This window comes from Vombatus ursinus, unplaced genomic scaffold, assembly GCF_900497805.2.
Source record: "Vombatus ursinus unplaced genomic scaffold, bare-nosed wombat genome assembly UNPS02014791.1, whole genome shotgun sequence".
Classification (NCBI taxonomy): domain Eukaryota; kingdom Metazoa; phylum Chordata; class Mammalia; order Diprotodontia; family Vombatidae; genus Vombatus; species Vombatus ursinus.
This window is the reverse complement of record NW_020954569.1, coordinates 17,822,929-17,846,565: the sequence shown is the minus strand read 5'-3', so window position 1 is coordinate 17,846,565 and position 23,637 is coordinate 17,822,929. Positions and strand designations below refer to the sequence as shown.

The following is a 23,637-nucleotide window of genomic DNA, read 5'->3' as shown; positions in this document are numbered from 1 at the left end:
TTTTACATGGCATCCAGAGACATCCCTAACTTTCCTTTTACCTGCAACCAATTAATTCTCAGCTGAAGTTAATTCCCAGTTGCATACAGAATCAAATCAGGATTCCTGACCAGTCACTTCCTTCCTAAATAACTTTTTCTTCTTTAACCACCCAAGTTTGCACTCTCTACTACACTCAAGGAAATCATTTGGTTTTCCACTGAACATTGACTCCAAGTCATCACTCATGTTAACTCAATTAACTGAACAACCCACCTCTTTTGTGAAACATTTTCAAATATTCCCCACCCAGGCTGTCATCATTCAATCTTTCTTACTTTCCTACATATGCAACAAAACAGAGCTAATACCTGAAACTCAGAAAATTAGAATATTGGAAAATTATTTTTCCTTATGAGAGAGGTAGTGCAATATAATGTACAAAGGCTCAACTTCAGAGTCAGGACAACACGAGTAGAAGTCCTTCCTGTGAAGTGTAGCGAAGAAACCATGAAACCTCTCAGAGCCCAGTGAACCCTCTGAGACCATAAGCTGCATCACAATTACTAGAGTACATTAATAGAGGGAGTTTTCTCGCTAGCTCTATATGCCAATGAAATCACAGGTATAGATTTTTTTCCCTTAAACTCTTCCCAAATTGCCTATACAAAGTTATTTTTCTGGGGGCAGCTAGGTGGCGCAGTGCATAGAGCTCCAGCCTTGGAGTCAGGAGGACCTGAGTTCAAATATGACCCCAGACACTTGACACTTAACTAGCTGTGTGACCCTGGGCAAGTCACTTAACCCCGACTGCCTAACCAAAAAACAAAAAAAAAACCATTTTTTTTTTGCAATATTAACTTACCTCATTAAGCTTATCTATTCACCTAATAAGTTGTGCTCATAACTACCTTCTTGGGGCAATGGTCTCTCTGAATTCCATTCCTTCTCTAAAAGAATCCTACCTATTCTTCAGAAAAGGTAGGGTTCAAGTCTCACTTTCTCTGTGAATTATTTAGTTCACATTCATCTCACACAATTAGGATTTTATGGTGCTAAATTTAGACCAAGTTATATAATGCACAGACATATGTATTCACTTTAGATCTTAATAAGCATCAAAAAAGAGGAACAATAAAGTATACAAAATAATAGAATTTTATGCTAACCACCTTCATTTAATATCATCAAAACAAAAGCATTCACAGAAAACAAACAAGAAACGCATTTTCCCTGTTCCTTTCTACATCCCTCTGAGGTTCAACTTAATTTTACTAATTATTTTATCATTTTATTGTTTCACATTTGTATGTTCTCTGTCACAAATGAGATTTTAAGATCCCTCAGAACAGGAAATATGAGTTATAATTACTGATCTACAAGTAGAGTTGACCTTGGGGCAATCTAGTTCAACATTCTCATTTTACAAATGAAGAATGATAATTGAACCTCCCCAAAGTCACACAAGTTGGAGTGATGCACAAATTTAAAAAAAAATGTTTGCTGAACTGCATTAAATTGTTCACTTGAATCATTTTACCCTTGTAGTAAGAAACTAATTGTTGACCTCATAGTAGACCCGGAATAGAGGTGTTTCCTTTTAATATCCAATTCAATTTACCACCTAGTATTAAGTGCAAGCTTATGAAATTTAAATAATTTAATTCAGCAATAGTACTGACTATCCTATAATCCAAGATATAGCATTTGCATGAAAAAAGCTGACCCATTAAATTTCAAAGTTTAATGAATTAAAACTGACCGATAATCACGGTTGCTTTAATTGTTCTTTACTGCTGTAAACATTAATTTATGGTTTGACACATATTACAGAATAAAGATTAAACAGTGTCAGAAGGGGGGAAATGACAATTAGCAAATCACATTATTAGATTCTTGCTCTTTGTGTGAGATAAATATCCTCCAGACTAGACAGGAATATGTGTTCAATGAAATTATCAGCACAACAAATGTTAAATCCTTACTATGAAAATGTTGAAATTTTTGCTATGAAATTCAAGAGTAAAAATTTGAACTATAATGATTAATTTCAAAGAAAAAATATTTACTGATGATCCATACTATACCTGGAATGACATCCATTTTACTTAACCTGAGATTATTTTCTTTTAAGGAGGCAAAGATTCATGGGATTTGTTTGGTCCAAGGGATGAGGGCTTAATCATTAGCATAAAAAACCCAGTCCATGGGGAGGTTTGATAAAATTTGCACTGCTCTGCTGGACATTTTTCATACTCACTATTGCTGCTATGGTAAATGTCGAGGTGGAGGGAAGTAGCACCTGTTTTTAATTAACAAAAGTATCCTTTTAATCTCTTATTAAAGTAAATAAATTTATTTTATTGGGTTCTTTGATCCACAAGTCTTTCATTACATTTCTAACCCTGCTGCCTGAATCACTAGACTGGGACTTCATCAAGGTATGATCTAGAACACATTCTAAGTTTAACCTAGGTTGAAAAATATATTTAAGAATTGCAAAGAATATATCAAAAAAGTATCTCTTATATTTATTTGTATCTGTAGTTTATTTGGAATATATACTAAATATAGCATGGGTTCTATTTATAAGAATGTACTTTAAGTTTCCAGATGACCTGATATATTATAATCTTTTTATATGCTTAAATCCTTTACAATCGCTATAGTCACAATTTTCTGTATTCTGTACAAAATAGGAGTTCAAAAAATAGTAGTGGGCATCTCTCTATGCACATTAACACTTAACCATGTCCTTTATTTTAAGTGGAAAAATAAAGACAGTCCATTGCCACAAATAGGTCTTTCATGTAATACAACACAGATAGATCAATGTAGAACTAAGGAAAAGGGGAGTGGAAAAAAAATTGTTAAAATGCCCTACACCAAAGTCATTTGACCTTTGGCCATAAGACTCTTGAATGCAAGTGGAACCAGATTATAAATAAACAAAACAAACAAATGGATTAATAAGCAAACAAATAAATAAAGCGTAGATAGCATTACATTTTCAAACTGAACCAATATGTGGCCTCAGGAATCCTTACTTATAGATTATTGTCAGATATCAGGGCCTTGTCAGAAGACAGTGCCCTGATGTCTGATGTGGACATTGAAGTCTTTCATAGAATCAAAGAATTTCACAGTTGGAAGGGTGCTTAACTAGGCTTTGCTTGAAAATATCAAAGAGATGGCATAACTCCTGACCCAGCTCATTTCACTTTGAGATAATTCTACTCATTAGGAAGTTGTGCATTAAGTCTAAGTTTGTCTCTTTGCAAATTCCACTCGTTGCTTCAAGTTTAGGGACAGGCATATCTAATTAATATCAAGCCATTCAAGTACACAAATACATCTCTCATGTTTTCCTTAACTTTTCTTCAGACTAAAACAAAAGAAACCAAACAAAAACAAAACAAAACAAATAAACAAAAAACCCTACTGTTTTTAAATGATGTTCATAGAACTGAAGCCCTTAATCATCCTAGATTTCCTTCTCTGGGTAATCACCAGTTTATGAAAGTCATTCCTAAAGTTTGGTTCTCAGAACCAAAAACAGTGTTCTGAATGTGGTGTGATCAGGCCAGAGCACTCAGAGACTATTACATTTAGTTATTACTTTCTCATCCAGTAGTTCTGCCTCACTTAAATCCAATTCATGCGCAAGTCAAGACATCACCCTTGTGATGTCATTGGTCTGATTCGAGAATGAAGGGCAAACAACAACAACAATGGTAAATATATGAAAACTTTCCTATTAGGAATTTTCTGGAAAGACCCTCTCATGAGAGATCAGAAGCAATGTTTAGTAAAAAAACTATGTCTTTTCACATATTTATTAAATAATAAGCAGAAATATTTATTTCAGTCAGTAGCAGATAGGAACTAAACCTGTGATTTCACTGGGAACCTCCCCATTGGGGAAACAATATTCCTAGGTTAGTAATCTAGTAAGAAAGGTTCAAATCCCAACTCTGATAGATACCAGTGTATGATCCTGGACAAGTCATTTATCATCTTATTGTTCTAGACAGCTCTCTGAGAGTATATGTTGTTGATGAGGCACCAACTTGCATTGGTAGAGGGAGTTTCCTCATCTGGGAGTCCCCTATAGTACTGAAATCATGGGTACAGTTCCTAGTCATCTATTAAGAGCTTTTTCATCTTTCGTAGTATTTTCTCCTATTAATGGTATTGCTTGTTTGAAGGATATGCACAGTTTAATAACTTTTGGAGCATAGTTCCAAATTGCTTTCCAGAATGACTGAACCAGTTCAGAGTTCTATCAACTATGCATTAACATACCTATTTTCCTACAGCCCCTCTAGCATTTTACATTTTTTTAAACTTTGCCAATCTGATGGTATCAAGTAGAATCTCAGAGTTACTTTAATTTACATATTTCCATTAGTTTTGTAGAGCATTTTTCATATTCTTATCTTGGATTTCTCCCTTTGAAATACTTTTCATATCTTTTCACCATGCGTCAATTGAAGAATGGGGACAGTTAGGTGGTGCAGTGGATAAAGCACAGGACTAGAGTCAGGAAGACCTGAGTTCAAATCCAGCCTCAGGCACTTATTAGCCATGTGATCCTAGACCAGTTACTTAACCTCTTTGCCTCAGTTTCCTCATCTGCAAAAAGAGCTGGAGAAGGAAATGGTAAAACACTCCAGAACATTTGCCAAGAAAACCCCAGGATCACAGAGAGTCAGATACAACTGAAATGATTGAGCAACAACAATTGGGGAATGGCTCTTATTCCTATAAATTTGAATCAGTACCATGTATGTCTTAGAAACGAGACCTTCATTAGAATCAGTCTGTCAATAAATATTTATTAAGCACCTACCATGTGCCAGATATTGTACTAAGCACTATTGATACATAGAAAGATAAGACAATCCTGTCTTCCAGGAGCTCAAAGTCTAATGGAGCAAGACAATACTTTTAAAAGAAGCTGAAAATAGGTGGGAAACAAGAGGGCATCAGTGGAGAGCAGGGGGCATTTATTATGATGAAGTCCTTTATTCAAGTAGGAAATGATGAGATGTCCTCCTTGGGTCCCTTCCTTAAGTAGAGGATCTGGGAGGAGCTCTCTGATGTCTACCCTCAACTCTCTTTAATTTGAGGTAGACAAGGGCCTAAATGGTTTCTCCAAGAGAAATGTACTTCAATTTTTTTTTCTTATTTTGCCAGCTTTCTAATTTTAACTACTTCGGCTTTATCTAAAACCTTTTTTGTTTTTATGTAATCAAAACTGACCATTTTACACTCTGTGATCCTAAATCTTGCTTGGTCATGAACTTTTCCCCCATCCATAAATTTGACATGGAATTTCTTCATTGCTTTAATTTGTTAATGAGGTTATCCACTTAGAGTTTACCTTGCTAGATAGCATGAGATGTTGGTCATTATCTAGTTTCTACTCAGCTGTTTTACAGTTTTACTAGCAATTTTTGTCTGGCATTGAGCTCTTGCTCCCAATAACTAGGATCTTTGGATTTATGAAACACTAGATGACAATGTTCTTTTCTTTCTATATATTGTATATCCAAACCAGGGGTGGGAAACCTGCGGCCTTAAAGTCACGTGTGGCCCTCTAGGTCCTCAAGTGTGGCCCTTTGATTGAATCCAAATTTCAGAACAAATGCCTGGAGGCCTCAGGTTCCCCACCCCTGATATAATCTATTCCACTCATCTACTCTGTTGTTGTTGTTGTTGTTTTTAATGATTACTGTTCTGTAGTAGTATGATATGTGATATTTGCCAGTCTAACTTTCTTCTCACGCTCCCCCCCATTTTTTCCTTTGAGATTCTTGACTTTTTGTTCTTTCAATTAAATTTTGTTATTTTTATCTAGGTCTATAAATTATTCCTTTGATAATTTTATTAGTAAGGCACCAAATAAATTAACTTAGGATGTCATTTTTATTATATTGGCTCACCCTATCCCTGAGTATTTACTACTTTTCCTTTTTTTTAGATCTGTCTTTATTTCTTCAGTGTTTTGCAGTTGTATTTATATAGTTCCTGTAGGTATGTGCATATGTGTGTGTTGGCAAATAGACTCCTGAATATACTTTCTATACTTATTTCAAAAGAAATTTCTCTCTTTCTCTTCTTGTTGGGGTTTGCTGGCAATATGAAACATAAAAATTCTGATGATTTATATGTTTATTTTATGTCTTGTAACTTTGTTGAAGTTGTTAATTGTTTCAATTAGTTTTTTAAATTAGTTTTTTAGTTGAATCTCTAGGGCTTTCTAAATAAAGAATTATATCATCTGCAAAAAGACTATAATTTTGTTTCTTCTTTACCTATGTTTATTCCCTTATTTTTTTCTTGTCTTACTGCTGTAACTAGCATTTCTAGCATCATATTAAATAGTAATGGCTATTTTTGTATGTGTTGTTGTGTGTGGGTTAAAAATGAAGGAATAAGACCTTCCTTGAGTCAAATGCAATGAGTGGATTATATAAAGTAAGTTAATGGATTTCCCATTACAACTGAGAAGAGAGAGGAAAGAGATATTCAGCCTGAGAAATTCACAATGTGGGACCTAAGGACTTCACAAAAGTTGGATCTCATGGGTTCTTGATCCTGACAAAGGAGATGGTAAGTCAGCTAGGTTGACTACCATCGTGTACAGGATAATAGGGGTACTTGCTCTTGTTGATGAGAGCTGAGCATAGGGGTTAGGCTGAGGAGGTGCTATGGAACTAAGTCAATGTGCAGTTTGTCTTTTTTGTTACTCTTGTACAATCTTTTGTTAAAGGAAGACTCTGGGATCTTTACAAGCTGCTCTTTTGCTGCATTTTTATCACTTGGAGGGACAATCAGGTAAGAAATATATGGCCCCGCCAAGATTCAACTTTATTATTTTACTGTGCTTGAGGCCCATGAAGAAGCAGTGGAATCAAACCACTGCCTCTCAAACAACTGGGACAAATCAAATGCTGGGTGATTTACTGGCTGACAACCATGAAGAAACATACAAGGTACGCAACAGTTCAAAACAGGACTGGCAGCAGAATTTTATAGGAGCACACTGCTTGCTGTCCTGGTCCTAATAGGGTAGAAGCATCTTTTCAGACTTGGTGGGTGCTGAAAACCGTGCCACTTGTTATACCATGATGACTGACTCAACAAATACATTTCCAAATGGAAATGAGGGGTGCTGCCTCCAGAGAAGCTAAGTTCCACTGTATCTTTGTATATATCCTTGCTGTGGTAGGACAAAATAAGCCTTCTTCTTTTAATGTTCAGTGTCTTGCCAGTGTTTCATTTCATCCCAACATTGATTTTGAAAAAAGAGGTTGCTGGGAGCTAAGCCTACAACTGCTTCATTTCCTCCCAGTATTGAACCTGAACTAAGAGAGAATGCTAGGCTTTACAGCCACACCTACATTAATAGGCAAAGGAGTTTCAACTTTATTCAATAGTTATACAGAACCCATGAAAGTTTGCTGAAGGAGCAGGTCAATGTTTTGGAAGGGGAAGATATTAGCGTTATGAAGTTAATATAATATTATAGGTGAATAAAGATAAAGAGATCTTCACTTGGAGTGGTAGCAATGGAAATGACGAGGGAGAGGAGACAAGGCATATTACAAAGATCAGTGAAACCTAGCTTATTGACTGAGCTGATATGAGGTTATAAGGTGTAGGGAGGAGCAGAAATCTTATATGTTGGACAGTTGAGGAAAAGTAATATGTCCATGAGCACAATTCTCAGCCTTGTATAACCTGGTTACCTAAGGGTAGAGAAAACTAATATATCAAAGTTCTAATTCTGAGGTCAAAATAATTTTAACTCAAATAATGAATGTAACCTCATGATACATTAAATTTACCAGATTGTTAGTTTAATTTTTTTGGGAAAAAAATGAAAAAAAACCAACATGATTAAGTTATAGCTTACAGGTAAAAATGTTAGTTACCAAAGCTAAAAGCATCATTTGGACGAAGACTTAGGACATTCTTTTATATGCTTCAGTTCCATCTTCCATTGTCATTTTTATTTACTCTTTACTACAGCAGTTCAGAGAGGAGAAAAAGCAGAGATCTATGCATATTGTACTATGTCAACGATGAGAAGTCAGTAGACACCTTTCCCTATTCCCCTGAAAATAGCTAATAGGTAGAAGAAAGTATTTAAGTTGTTTCTTAATTTAGTAAGTTATTTACCTGAACGTGGGTAAAATTGATAAACAGTAACACTCTGGTAACCATTAAGCAGTCAGAGCAACTTTCTGTGGTAGTTTCTTGTACATAAATTTTATAAGAAAACTCCTTCACAAGTGGGCTAAGGTTATGGCTGTTAAGGAAATTGCAGGTAGGAAAAAATATGCCTCCATCTTGTACATTACTAATAGCAAATGTGCTGGCTGAACACTGGTTCATGGTTACAAAGACAAATAGATAAGTCCTTGTCCATTACTATTGTTGTTTTGCTCAGGGTATGGAAACAGATCAATGTTTTTCACATTTGTATTAATGAGGGATTTGCTATGTCTTATTATGAGTTGTAACAGCACTGTCCCTTCATATTTCAATTTTATTATCTAAGTTGAAGTGATATACTGGGGGCATATATACCTAAATCATAAGCTTATATAGGCTCCTTTTGTCTCACATGAAATGTTATATACAGTGCTTGCAAACTCATTCATCCAGCCTGTTTATCTAGATAGTTTTGTTATGAAGTGTAGATTGTGCTAGGGGTCCTCTCCATGCCCTCAATTAGAGCAAAGTGCTTATCATCCAGGAATAACATGTAAGTCAAAGAAGTACCCTTCCATGAATTCATAGGCTAGGATGCTTCTGAAACCACTGATACTTTTTAAGGGAAGAGTCTGGAGGCATTTCTTCACATTATCCAGATTTCGGTGAACATAGCTAAATCATGCCTGATCCTACTTTACACAGCTAAATCACAGTAATCATAGCTAATATTTTGTATGGCAACTGCAGAGTTTACAACATGACTCTCCACCCCCACCCCACTAACTCTGTGAATTAGAAGGGGTGAGGCAAGGAGGGAATGAGCATATTAAATGATTACTTCAGGTAAAGTACTTTTATCTCAACTTGTTATCTCAATTTGCCTTCAGGACAACCTTGTAAGGTAGGTGCTATTATTAGCCTTATTTTACAATAGGGGAAACTGAGGCAAATAAAAATTAAGTGACTTGTCCAGGGTCATGAAACTAGTAAGTGTCAGAGGCTGATTTTCATCTCAGGTCTTTCTGATTTCAGTCCCAGTGCCCTTATTCACTGACCCTACTAGCTGCCTCTAAAACCAGGTTGTCTATATACACCGATATAGGCTTAATGAAGGCATGTTTAATATAGACTTAAAGTATATCATATACAAGAATCTAAGTGATAAAAATTTATTATCTGTAGTAAGTTAGATCTGTGCTCCCCCAAAAAAGGGGTGTAAAGTCCCTATTGTTGTTATTTGTCCTTCCTTTTTGAAGAGGACCAATGACATCATGACTGATATTTTGACTTATGTACAAATTGAATTTAAGTGAGGTAGAGTTGTGAAAAGTTGTCAACCTCACTCTCTCTTCCTGAGTCATGAAAGTCTACTGGCAGGACCAAAGTCAAGATGACTGGCCATGATCCAGGATACAGTGGATGACTACCATCTTCTATGTCTAAGTTCTAAGTTCTAAGCTCTACCTTCATGACCATTGGAACAAACTTTTCTCATCCACCTATTCCCCCAGGGAAAGCCTTCATGTGCTTGGGGTAGATATCTTCCTAACTTACTGACAGTTTTGAAGCCTTCCATTTAACCTCAAACTGGTTTAGCTGTCTGCTGAGATAGTTTTACTGGGGATTGGCTGCTGTGCATGTTACAGTTTCTTAGAAGTTGGGTGAAAGGCAGACACCAGAGGTGGATAAACAGCCCTGAAAAGGACTTGTCAAGTCCTCACACCAGAGTGCTAGTCCTCCCTGAACACCCCACTACCCTTGTCTTATCTAAGCTATGCATCTAGTGCTCTGTTCCAAATATTGTAGGTGCTTAGAAAATTTTGCCAATCAGTGTCTAGGTTTCAGTGTTGGGAAGAGAATGTTACAATGAGATCTGTGTGGGTGATATTCCAATAGTCCCTCACCTGAAAGTCCTCCCTGCATTATATGTGAGTGGCTATAGGAATAGATTTTGGAATCTATTGAATTGTGGAATAATAAAGCCAAGAGGGATCTAAGTTCAAAAGTTTCCAAACACCAGTAATCTATGGCAAATTTTTACCAACACTCATGATGATGCTTAATAATGAGCTCTCTGAAAATTAAAAAAAAAGTACGACAAACTTTTGAACTTATTATTCATTTTCATTTTCTCCATCACTTTCTTAAGGCTAGTCAATCCATAAAACAATAAATCAAGCCTTTATTTGTGGTGCTTGCTGATTTCCAAATTTCAAATACTAAAACTGAAAATTAACAATCAATTTTCTCTCCCAAGCTGGTACAAGCTGGCTCCAGCACACTCCTGCAAACATCTTTCAAATTATAACATATTAAAGCCTATAAAGCTATTTTGTTTTGTTTTCTTCCAAATCTCCCTTCATTGTTTCTCTTACCTCAGATACTCTAATCTTCAGCTCCCAGTCTCTCCTTCAAAGCCTATGAACTTGCTTGTATCCATTTTATGTTTCCCTCACATTACTCCTCCCTTCCTTTTTCCCATTCAGTTCTGTAGCATTTGTTTTCTGGAAACTCAGATCTAGCTCAATGGTCCTTTTTTTTCAAATAAGAAGTAATGACCTGCCCAAGGCTGCAGTGTTAAAAAAAAAAAAAATGACAGCTCCAGGATTAGAAGCTGTTTCCTTATTTTAGATGATTATTCTTTCTCTATAAATACCTCCAATATAAAAGGAATGAAACAAAAAAAAATAGTAATAATAGTCTGAAAGGTCACTCAAGAGAAATTTGCTCAGCAAAGAAGAATTTATGGGTAGTAGAGATAGAATGATTATTAAGAGAAATATAATCATGAAGAAAGTAGAGTTTTAAAGAAAATACATGGAAAGAAAAGTTAGTGAAAAGGAATACAAGAAGGATACAAGGAAATGGTGTTAAAGAAGAATAACAGAGCCAAAAAAGACAAGAGGAAAGGGGGATATATGAGAAAGAAAGGTTTAGAGTAAATTAGATATAGATTGACAAAGTAGAAACAACAACAACAATCAATTTGTGTATAGACAAGGAGAATATTTAATATCTCATCTTTTGTTTTTAATACTTTGGGGGAAATACACACTCTTAGTGTTCTGCAAATACATGAATCCAGATACCACTTTTAAATAACCTGTTTCTAAAATCTATAATCTGAAATGTTTCACCTATCCAAAATTAATCTCAAGATATATTCAACAGTGGACTCGTTAAAAAGGTAACAAAATGTCTTCTATGAGATTTTATAGCCCAGGGCTCCATTTAAGAGTCTAGGTTTGCACTTAAATGTCAAACCAGCCTAAGGAAGATTAATAAAATAACTTGGTGTGATTCATTCTGATGCTTTGCCCAGCTGAGATAGCAAGGAAGGGAAGATATTTTGATGAGCAAGAAGGTCACCCTATTTGGCAGCAGAGCTGATGAGAAATAAGGCCTTGATCTGCGTTATCTGCCTACAGTTATACCAGTATGTAAGAGAAGAGAGAGCCAAGAGTATGCATGGTTAAAAAAAAAAAAAAGCAAAAAGGTAAAATCAAGGCTTTATCTTTTTTTCAAGCAAGGTGTATTTTCTCATTTCTATAAACTCTGAGGGAGGTGATCATATCTGAATGACAGAACTGTGACATATCAGAGCTTGCAGTTGTCTTCTATAAAGACTGAGTTAGTATAACAAGTGTCTAATATCAAATGAACAAGAATCAACCCTATATTGAAAACCTACAACAGTAGAATAAGTGGCCAAATGAGAAACTACATTATGATTCTCTCCAAAACCACATGCAATGGGAATAATACATGAAACGTCTAGGCTAAGAAAACTGCATTTTAAAGTGTTTTAATACAATGCTATGATATAATGTGTATTTTTTTTTATTAGGAACTGGCACAAGGGGTCGATGTTATCCAAATTAAGGAAATTTGCAAATTTTTTAGATGATTTTATTCGTTTTGAAGTTGACTTTCTTCCTTCCTCTTAGGTCAGTTGTTGTTCAGTTGTTTTTCAGTTGTGTCTCTCTCTTCCTGACCCCATTTCAGGTTTTCTTGACAGAGTAGTTTGCCATTTCCTTCTCTAGCTCATTTTACAGAGGAGAAAACTGAGTAAAACAGGGTTAAGTAACTTGCCCAGGGTCACACAGCTAGTAAGGATCTGAGGCCAGATTTGAACTCAGTAAGTTTAGTCTTTCTGACTCCAGGCCTAGTGCTCTATCTGCTGAGTCACCCAAGCTGCCCACCTAGCTGCCTCTTAGGTCAACATTAAATAAATTTAAAATACTTTAGAGATGAAACACTGAAGCTCTATTGCTGCTGAATTGAAACTCAGCCTGAACAGATAAAATCCTATAGCCTAAAGCAAACCATAGTTTTGGTTTTATATATTGCTTAGAAAGGCTGTATTACTATTTATAACTTTCATATATTTCATCTAGATTATATTTCATAGATCTTTTTTGGTAATAGAAGCAGCACAGTTGAGATAACTGTAAACTGGCCTCATAGCTAGGAAGATGGGAGTTCAAATTCCACCCCTGACAAATACTGGCCATGTGACCATGGGCAAGTCACTAATCTGTCAGTGTTACAGACAATTCTCTACTATAATATAAGTTTGAGAGAAAGTGCCAACCTGCATTGGTTAGAAAGAGTTTTCTCACTCCTGAATTCTATATACCAATTAAGTCAGAGGAGCAGTCACTGCCTTTAATTAATGTACCAATGTCTGTTAAAGTCTTTTTTCCTCTTCACCTCTACATACACATACACCACCTGATGAAAACTCAGAGCTGAAAACTCAGGAATGTTATTTTAAAAATCTAGTTTCTTATTGTGTCTTCAATTAATCTCTAAGCTGACCCAATTTACATTCTAGCAAGCCATACTCAATCAAGCCTTAAGACAACTGCATGTAAAAAGAGGCAGCTGTGTGACTTAATGGATAAAGCACGGGCCCTGGAGTCAGGAAAACTCATCTGCTTCAGTTCAAATTTGGCCTTACTACCTGTGTGACCCTGGGCAAGTCACTTAACCCTATTTGCCTCAGTTTCCTCATCTTTAAAATGAGCTGGAGAAGGAAATGTCAAACCACTCCAGTATCCCTGCCAAGAAAACCCAAAATGTGGTCGTGAAGCATCAGACACTACTGAAAACAACTGAAAAATATATAAAAAAACAGACTTTGTCTCAGACACATTCACATTGCCCAGAAACTGCCCATCATTAAGAATGTAAGATGTGAGGGAGGCAGAACCAAGATGGCAGAACAAAGCCAGAGACTTGCCTAAGCTCTCCCCCAAACCCTTCCAGATACCTTTAAAACTGACTTTAAATAAATTCTTGAGTGGCAGAACCCACAAAAAGATGAAGTGAAACACATTTCCAGCCATAGACAACTTGGCAGGTCTTCACGATAGGTCTGTTGCACCAGGGTGAGAGAGAAGCACAGTCCAGCTAAAACTGCACCAGCACAAACCCAGTCCCAGCAAAGCCAGAGCAGAGGCCTTGGGATGACTGAATCACTGACAGTGGTGGCGGTTTCCAGACCTTTCAACCCACAGACATCAAAGACAACTTGGAAGGTCAGCAGCAAAGGTCTGTCCCACCTGGATGAGAATGGAGCGCAGGCCAGCACAGGCCACACCAGCACAGCCCTGGCCCCAACAAACCAGGAACAGGCCTTGGGAGACACTCAATCAGTGGACGCTGCTTCCAGAGCTCTCAGTCAACAGACAGCAAGAGGGTCACACAACTGGTCAGAAGGAGATTACAGGGGTCATTTTACTAGCACTGAGGCAGATCTTTGTTGCTTTTCCCATACTCATCTGGCTTGTGTCCTAGGTGGCAGTCCCAGGGTGAGGAGTAGCCCTAGTATACCAGAGCTTGCTGCCACAGTGGAAGGGGGACCCTACTCACAGTTCCAGGGAAGAAAAAGGGTGCTTGTGGCCACTTACAGACCAGAGCACAGTTCCCAAGAGTAGTAAACACCTCTCTTTAGATCATACCAACTGGGAAGAACTGAAAATTTACAGGTCCCCAGAGGTATCTCTGAAAACAGCTGTGCAAAAACCCTGAAGCTTAGGACAGTGTGCCCTCTACCCTGGAAGCAGAGCACTACTTTAACAAAGAGTTAAAAGTCAAGTAATAGGCTGGGAAAATGAGCAAAAAATGGAAAAAAAACCCCTCTGGTTACTGAAAGTTACTATAAGTGACAAGGGAGATCAAAACACATACTCAGAAGAAGATAACAAAGTCAAAACTCCTATGTCCAAAACCTCCAAGAAAAATATGAATTGGTCCCAGGCCATGAAAGAGCTCAAAAAGGATTTTGAAAATCAAGTAAGAGAGGTAGAGGAAAAATTGGGAAGAGAAATGAGAGTGATGCAAGAAAATCATGAAAAATGAGTCAAGTTTGGTAAAGGAGACACCAAAAAAATACTAAAGAAAATAACACCTTAAAAACAGACTAGACCAAATGGTAAAAGCAGTCAAAAAAGACAGTAAGGAGAAGAATGCCTTAAAAAGCAGAATTGGGCAAATGGAAAAGGAAGTCCAAAAGTTCACTGAAGAAAATGCTTCCTTAAAAATTAGAAAGAAGCAAATTGGAAGCTAATGACTTTATGAAAAATCAAGTAACAATAAAACAAAGCAAAAAGAATAAAAAAAATAGAAGACAATGTGAAATGTCTCATTGGAAAACAACTAACCTGGAAAATAGATCCAGGAGAGATAATTTAAAAATTATTGGCCTACCTGAAAACCATGATCAAAAAAAAAAAAAAAAGGAGCCGAGATGTCACCTTTCAAGAAATTATCAAGGAAAACTGCCCTGATATTTTAGAACCAGAGAGTAAAATAGAAATTGAAAGAATTCTCCCATCATCTCCTGGAAGAGATCCCTAAAGGAAAACTCCTAGGAATGATATGGCTATATTCCAGAGTTCCCAGGTCAAGGAGAAAACATTGCAAGCAGCCAGAAAGAAACAATTCAAGTATTGTGGAAACACAGTCGGGATAAGACAAGATTTAGCAGCTTCTACATTAATGGACTGGACGACTTGGAATATGTTATTCCATAAGGCAGAGGAGCTAGGATTATAACCAAGAATCACCTACCCAGCAAAACTGAGTATAATTCTTCAGGGGAAAAAATGAATATTCAATGAAATGGAGGACTTTCAAGCATTCTGGATGACAAGGCCAGAGCTGAATAGAAGATTTGGCTTTCCAATATAAGACTTGAGAGAAGCATAGAAAGGTAAACAGGAAAGGGAAATCATAAGGTACTTAATAAGGTTAATTTTACTAACCTTATTAATTTTTGGAATTCGAAGATGATAGGTATGGGTTGAATATGAAGGGATGATATCTAAAAAATAAAATTAAGAGGTGAGAGAGAAACGTACTATGAGAAAGAGAAGGAGGGAAGTAGAATGGGCTAAATTATCTCACCTAAAAGAGGCAAGAAAAAGCTTTTACAGTGGAAGGAAAGGAGGAGGTGAGGAGGAGTGAGTGAACCTTACTCTCATTAGAAACACACACTCAATTGGGTGTAGAAATCTATCTTACCCTAAAGGAAAGTAGGAGGGTAAGGGTATAAGAGAAGGGGTGGTAGAAAAGGGGTGATAGAAGAGAGGCAGATTGGGGGAGGTGGTAATCAGAAGCAAAACACTTTTGAGGAGGGACAGGGCTAAAGGAGAGAGAGAATAGAATAAATGGTGGGGAATGGGAATTTGATGGAGGGAAATGCTGTTAGCAATAGTAACTGTGAAAAAAAAATTTTTTTTGAAGCAGGTTTCCCTGATAAAGTCCTCTTTTCTCAAACATACAGAGAACTGAGTCAAATTTATAAAAGTAAGAGCCATTTCCCAATTGATAAATGATTAAAAGATAAGGTCAGTTTTCAGATGAAGTAATCAAAGCTATCTATAGGCATATGAAAAAATACTCTAAGGGGCAGCTAGGTGGCGCAGTGGATAGAGCACCAGCCCTGAAGTCAGGAGGACCTGAGTTCAAATGCAGCCTCAGACCAAAACACTTGACACTTACTAGCTGTGTGACCCCGGGCAAGTCACTTAACCCCAATTGCCTCACCAAAAAGCAAAAAAAAAATACTCTAATTTACTATTAATTAGAGAAATGAAAATTAAAACAATTCTGAGGTGTTACTGCAGGTATCAGATTCACTAATGGGCCAGAAGAGATAAATGACAAATGTTGGAGGGGATGTGGGAAAAATGAGACATTAATGCACTGTTGTTACAGTTATAAACTGATTCAACCATTCTGTAGAGCAATTTAGAACTATGCCCAAAGGGCTATAAAACCATGCATACCCTTTGACCTAACAATACCACTACTAGGTCTTTATCCCAAAAGAGATAAAAAACAAAAAGGAAAAGGACCTATATGTAAAAAAAATATTTACAGCAGTTCTTTTCTGGGAGCAAAGAATTAGAAATTGAGGGGATGCCTATCAATTGGGGAACGGCCAATGATGAGGAAAAGAAATGATGAGGAAGAAGCTCTCAGAAAACTCTGAAAAGACTTACATGAGCTGATGCAAAGTGAAATGTACTGTGTACAAAGTAACAGAAATATTGTAAGATGATCAGCTGTGAATAATTTAGCTATTCTCAACAACACAATGACCCAAGACAACTCTGAAGGACTTATAATGAAAAATGCTATCATCCCCAGAGAAAGAACAGATGGTGTTTGAATACAGATTGAAGCATACTTTTTAAAAACTTTTTTATTCTTCTTGAATTGTTTTTGTCTTTTTTTCTTTCACAATATGACTATTATTGAAATGTTTTGCATGACTACATATCTATGACCTATATTGAATTGCTTACCTTCTCAATGGGGGGATGGAGAGGAAAGAAGGGAGAGAATATGGAACTCAGTTTAAAAATGAATGTTAAAATTGTTTTTACATGTAATGGGGGAAAATAAAATACTATTAAAAGAATGTGATATTATGGAACTTTGAAAATGATAAGACAGTATTAGTGGACCCAAGAACCAAAATTCTCCAGCTCTGCTGTGCCCCTGACCCTGACCCTTACACTTAAAATATGAAGTGGAGAAAATATGTGTACTTGTCTCTAAGTTAGGGTGTCAGGTATCTTTTTACTACATGAACAAAAAAAATAAATCAAAGTATCAGAAGGTAGAGGCATAAAAATATTTTCATATATTTTAATAAAACATGAAACACATGTACCACTATCAAAAGGCAAACTTCATATTTTGCATTTGAGATTATCCAGTACAAGTCTATTCTGTCCCCAGAAAGTACAAACAGTTCTTGGTCACTGTACTATAGCAACAGGCTGTACAGCATAACATGGAGTGGAGACCTGATAAGTCTATTACAGAATTTAATTCAAATAATTCAGACTCCTCATATTTGTTCTCTTAGGTCAATTGTTGTTCAGTTGTTTTTCAGTTTTGTCTGATTCTTCCTGACTTCATTTTTTTTTCTTGCCAGAAATATTGGGGTAGTTTGCCATTTCCTTCTCTATCTAGTTCATTTTATAGAGGAGGAAACTAAGCCAAACAGGATGAAGTGACTTGCCTAGGGTCACGCAGTTAGTAAATATCTGAGGCCAGATTTGAACTCAAGAAGAGAAGTCTTTCTGATTCTAGGCCCAGGAGGATATTTACTGTGTTAATGATGCCTAAATCTAGATGTATTTGGATCTCACTATCTCTCTATCCATCACATCCATCCATCTATCTAAAATATTAATATTTAACAATTGATTGTTAGATTTTCTTTCATATCACCATATAATATGCCTAATATGAGGAAAGGATAAGTAGTATTTTGACCACAATACACACAAAGGAAGAATTATAAATAATTTTCCAAAGTTTATACTGAGTAAGTGAAAAAAGAGTAACCATAAATCTCTTGAATTTCAAACCCAGAATTGCAGGCATTGGCCCATTCAACTTCTATGCTAAACACTTACATATGATATACAATTCTCCACTATTATCAACTGGTTGGCAAAAGAAATAAGTCATTACCTTTCCCACATACTGAGGTTCCGAGCCCATGTACTCTTCCAGGACAAAAAATTGATTCCAAACCCAGCCACGTTTAACACGCTGGGCAGGTGATTGCCTTCCTGGCATGATGAAAACATTTTCTCTTGACTCTGTGGTTAAAGTCTGTTGTGGCTGTGACTGCAGTGGTGTTAGGAGACCCCCATCAAACAGGACCCAGAGAAGCAGGGATAAGCAGTTCCTTGTAAGCATTGGCAAAAGCTTCCCTCCAGCACAGTAATAAAAACTCCAGTACTTAATGCAGAATTGCAGAATCCAGGTTTGAGGTGTCTGTGGCCTCCACCACTTAGCTTCTGATTTTATTGAGGAAATGGTAATGCAGGCATTAATCCTTCTGATGATAAGGTTTTTGCTGTGTTAAATTCCATCTAAAGGGACCTATAAAAGAGATTTACATGGCAACATCAAATTGTGCAAAATTAGATTAAAAAGCTCATCAAAACTCTTATCATATTTACCCACTTGTATGATAACCCAAAGGAAAGACATAGCACAGTACTTACAAGCTGTCTTTGTTTCAGAGACCTTGTAAAGACCATTGTAATGAAAGCTGTCAAAATGAATGGTTTTGACCAGGATGTTTTTAAATTCAGTGATTATAAATTCTGTGAAAAGTACAAGTTATCATGTACTTGTGCTATGAGCAGAAATAGCCTTTAATAAAAAAGCATGAAATAGTAAATTCTGGCAGATACTCTAGTCTCTCTGTGTGCAAATTCCCAGTTTGTATGTGTGTCAGAATTTCCTCCATATAGGAACATCCATTCTATAGATTATATGACTTCTGGTATTTTTTAATGAAGAAATATTCAATGTTTACTCAGGAAATATGAAAAATAAAGGATAACCAAGGGTGACATAGTTCAATGAATAGCTACATCTTTACCTCTATGTCTTTATCATCTATTCTCTAGCTTCTTTCATCTCTCTCTTTATTGCTCATCAATTTATCTTATCTCTCTCTATCAACTCTATCTATCTCTATCAACTCTATCTATCTCTTTCTATTGCCAATTTATCTTCTACCTATTTATGAGATTACATCAATCAGTACTGGGAGCTTCAAGGTAATAAAACTTTACAAGTAACGCAAATTGGCAATTTATTGGCAATTTATATTTTAGAGCAGGATTTTAATTTCTTTAATATTTTGATAACTATTTCAATTCAATTTGTTTTCTTTATGATCCTATGTATTTTTTTTAATTTAAAAGAATTACTGCCAAAGAGGTCTATGACATAAAATTAAAAAAAAAATGTTTAAGAGCCCCTGGTTTACAGAATTGCCTTGGAGCCAGAGAATGAGGTGATTGGCCTTGGGTGACAAGCCAGTATATGTCAAAGACAGGAACTGAACACAAGTCATCCTGACCAGGGAGGCTCTTTAAGTACTGTCACACTGATTTTCAGTTGAATATAAAAAATCTTTTAATTTTAATAAAATGATCAAGGTCATCCCCATTTCTGCCATTCATCGTTTAAGCCAGGTTTAAAACTAAATTTGATATGGTAAACCAGAAAGAACAATCTGTTTAATTATATGTACAACTACCACTTCATTGGAAAAATGTTATTATCCTCTTTTTCCCCCTGAAGCCCCAGATACTTCAGGATTTTATATTGAAAATATTCACACTTTCATTGAGAAGATAATCATCAGGAAGTAGTATCAATGTTCAAAATAATTTAGTGGTTTTTAAAATATTTTTAAGTAGTGAACAAAAATCAGATGATAATCTTAATCCCCAAATTTCTCATTAACATCTCCTACTTTCTAATACAGAGTCCTACATATTTTCTGTCTTCTTTTCTATCTCCCAGATCAAAACTTGTTTCAGAAAAATAGGATGATAAACTCAATGGATAAGGAGGAGATGACTGAGGAGACTGAAAGAGAGGCTCATCTCTGATGGAACATAGAATTCGCATGACACAGAGGGTCTTGTGAATTGCATACCTGTAATGACACTTACTATTCTTTATCTGTTAGAAACATATTACAAGAAATAAAAAGGAGATCTGATTTTTTTTAAAGATTAAAATGCAATGAAAATGCAGCTCAGAAATACACATTGGCACTTTCTTCTGTATCAAAGAACACTTTTGATCCAGAAGCAAAACAGGATAACAGACACAGATTTGTAAGGAAATTGTTAATTTTGCCTTCCGAGTTGCTATTGCTAAGATATCAAAATATAAGTGAAAATATAGTTTATTTTTTATTGAAAATCCATTTCCTGAAGCAACAATTCTCACATAGTTGATGTAGAAAATCTCAGATAAGGTTCAGTATTTTCAATCATCAGGTTGTGGCTAAGAACAGGACATTTCAGTCTGGTCATGGGGTAGCATGCCTGAGGATCATGCAACATACAAATGTATCAACTGCTTTGCAGGGCTACACCAGTGTTTTCATTTACTTAATGAAGACTGTATTGTACTTTTCCTTCCATCATTTTTTTCAGGTTAAAATGTAATTGACATAGACACCCTACAGATGGTCATTTATTGAATTTTCTAATTCTTATTCCTCCTCACTCTCAGACTTCCCTGCCCACAACTCTAATCTTTTCAAACAGACATACATGGTAAAATATAACCACATTGATGAGTAAGGCTGAGGGAAGAAGATAAGATTCCCCTAGAGCCTCTTGACAGGACATTTTGTGCTTAGTTAGATGCAAAACTAGTTTTTACTGGAAGAAGAAGAGTGAGAGAGAAAGACAGGAGAAAAGACAGATAGATATACACATACATACTTATAAAGTAGTGAGTTCCCTAACACTGGAGGTCTTCAAGGAAAGGCGAGATGACAACTTGTAAGAATGACATAAGGAACATTCCTGCTTAGGAACAGGTTGGACCAGATGGATTCTGAAGTCCCTTTTTATCTTTATTACATGACACAGTGGATAGAGCACAGGGCCTTTGGTCAAATAGTTCTGAGTTCAAATCCAGCCTCAGGGTCTTCCTAGCTGTGTGACCCTGGGGGCAAGCCACTTAACTTCTGTTTGCTTCAGTTTCCTCCACTGTAAAATTGGGATAAATATTACAGCACCTACTTCTCAGGGTTGTTGTAAAGATCAAATAAAATAATATTTTTAAAGTATTTAGCACAGTGCCTGACACACAGTAGTCATTATATAAATGTTTATTTCATTCCTTTTACCCCCCAGCACCTATGACATATTTGGTATTTAATAAATGTCTCTGGAATGGGATTGGAGTGGATTGAACTATGAGTGTGGTGAAATAGATCAGCCTAAAATCAGCTGAGTCAACTTTGTGTTCATTTAGTTAGCATTCCCAGAATTAGATAACTGACTCATTCATTCATTCAATTAAAAACCTATATCTCCCCATCTCTCCCAGGCTGGAAGCAAAGGGTCTACTCGGAGACTCTATCTCAATATTGATTGGCATAGAAGCTTTCACTTTCTTCATTTCTGACCCTGACCAATTCATCTTGCCTTATGTTACCTGGTGGCTTTATGCTCTTAGGGGGTTACTATTGCAATGCTGAACTTAGTGAGGTCACCTGATCAGTATGGCCCACTGAACCTCCAAAATCCTGTACTCAAGAGATATAGCAATCTCAGCCAACCTATTTGGTAGCTGGGGTTACAGGTATGTACCATCATGCCTGGCTTTAAACTAATTAAATAAATTAATCTAGTTCCTAATTATTCAGAACCAGGATGTGCTGATGTCATCATATATGAGTAATGATATAAGTACTCTCTGATCCTCCTACCATTAATCATACTATGGCTCATGATTACTGAAGTTAGCTGTGATCAATTTTCCATACCTGTGACAAAAGAACCTGATGACGGTTCTGGGATCAGAGACATCCCAGGTAGGCATACATATGTTTCTGCAGCCCATTTTATATAGTTACTATTTTAACTTTTTTTTGTTAATTTAATGCCTGCATTATGTGGTTATTCTTTGTTAACTAAATAATTGAATTATAAGAATATCAGCAGCCCATATCTTTCGTCTGTAGAGCCCTAAACATAATACTGGAAAAGAAACACACACACACACACACACACACACACACACACACACACACACACACTCCTTCATCTATGTAATCTGAGCACATATTTTTTAAGAGCTCCCTAGCCAACATCATTGCACCATGATCCTAAAATCCATTCCATGTTAACAGTAAAAGTTCAGCCCCTTACTGAAGAGATATAACTGTCAGTGCATTATGACTCTCCCAGCAGATCACAGCCTCCGGCCACAGCTGTCAGCCAGGGAGCTTTTAAAGTGTTATATCGCAACAAAAATAATGCAAGGAGATTGGAGGACTCTGGCTCTTAAATGAAAGGGAAACAACTCCCTTCTGGCTGGCAACAGAGCAAAAAACTGCATTTCACATACACACTCACATCCAACCACAATCCCCCTTCATGCACAGGTGTCAGCACCAATAGCACTGATGTAGAAACATTAATAGTAGATTTATTTTGAGGTGCGAGACCCCATGGAAACATCTATCCTTTAAAGATGTCCTTGTTACAAGGTTCAACTCCTTGTAACAGTGCCTCATATTGGAAGACAGAGGCACCGTGGTCAAATATTGATTTCTGACTAATAGTCTTTCACTCTTACAGAGCCAAAGTGGCATTCCAAAGGCATTCCAATACTAATGTTAACTCTCTGGAACCAAAAATTCCTTTCAATAGAAGGGAGTTAAAGAAAAAAACAACAACAAATCAAGAGGGCAAATCCATAGTGAAGAACTTATTAACAGAAATACTCCCCCATTCAACTGATCTCTAAGTCCAGATAACAAAAAGGCAAGATTCATATAAATATATATGTATATATGGGTATATGTATGTATGCATGCATGCATGTATGTGAATCTATATATAATATATAATTCCTTTTAAAATTATTCCAATAAATTTATATGCTTTTGGAGTTTAGAAAGCTTTCTTTGCCCAAAATGAACAAATTCCGGAAGGACAGGTTTTATCAAGTTGTAAAAACTCTGAGCATAGGCCAGGTCCTATGTTTGGACAGGCTCTGTGCTAAACTATTGAGACCAGGTGGTGTTTTATTTATTTTTTTAAACATAAAACTCTTTAAAGTCAAATACTAAGAGTAGGTGTACTCATCTAACTGAAATTATGAGCCTTTTACAGTGTCATAAGTGTGGCTGAGCACATTCTCTATTTGCTTAGCTTGTGCTTTCATATGGGGAGGTCAAAATACATGACACCATGCCTGACCTCAAGGAATGTATTGTTTAATTAATGTTTAAGATAGAGAAGGAAGAATCCACACAGTCATATATATAACTGTCAACATTAAAATTCTATTTATAATTCTAGAGGGGATTAATTCTATAAATCTTCATTGAATGAG

The 23,637-nt window shown here is 36.3% G+C and overlaps 1 protein-coding gene across 2 annotated transcripts in view; it reads right to left on the bottom strand.

The window, feature by feature from the left end:
* CDH12 (cadherin 12) overlaps positions 1-18,441 on the bottom strand; it is a 390,052-nt gene extending 371,611 nt beyond the window's left edge. For both annotated transcript variants that reach the window (XM_027868906.1, XM_027868907.1), the window contains exon 1: positions 18,211-18,441. In XM_027868906.1, the coding sequence (XP_027724707.1) occupies positions 18,211-18,441 (231 nt within the window). The remainder of the gene's footprint in view (positions 1-18,210) is intronic.
* Positions 18,442-23,637: the final 5,196 nt, after the last annotated feature.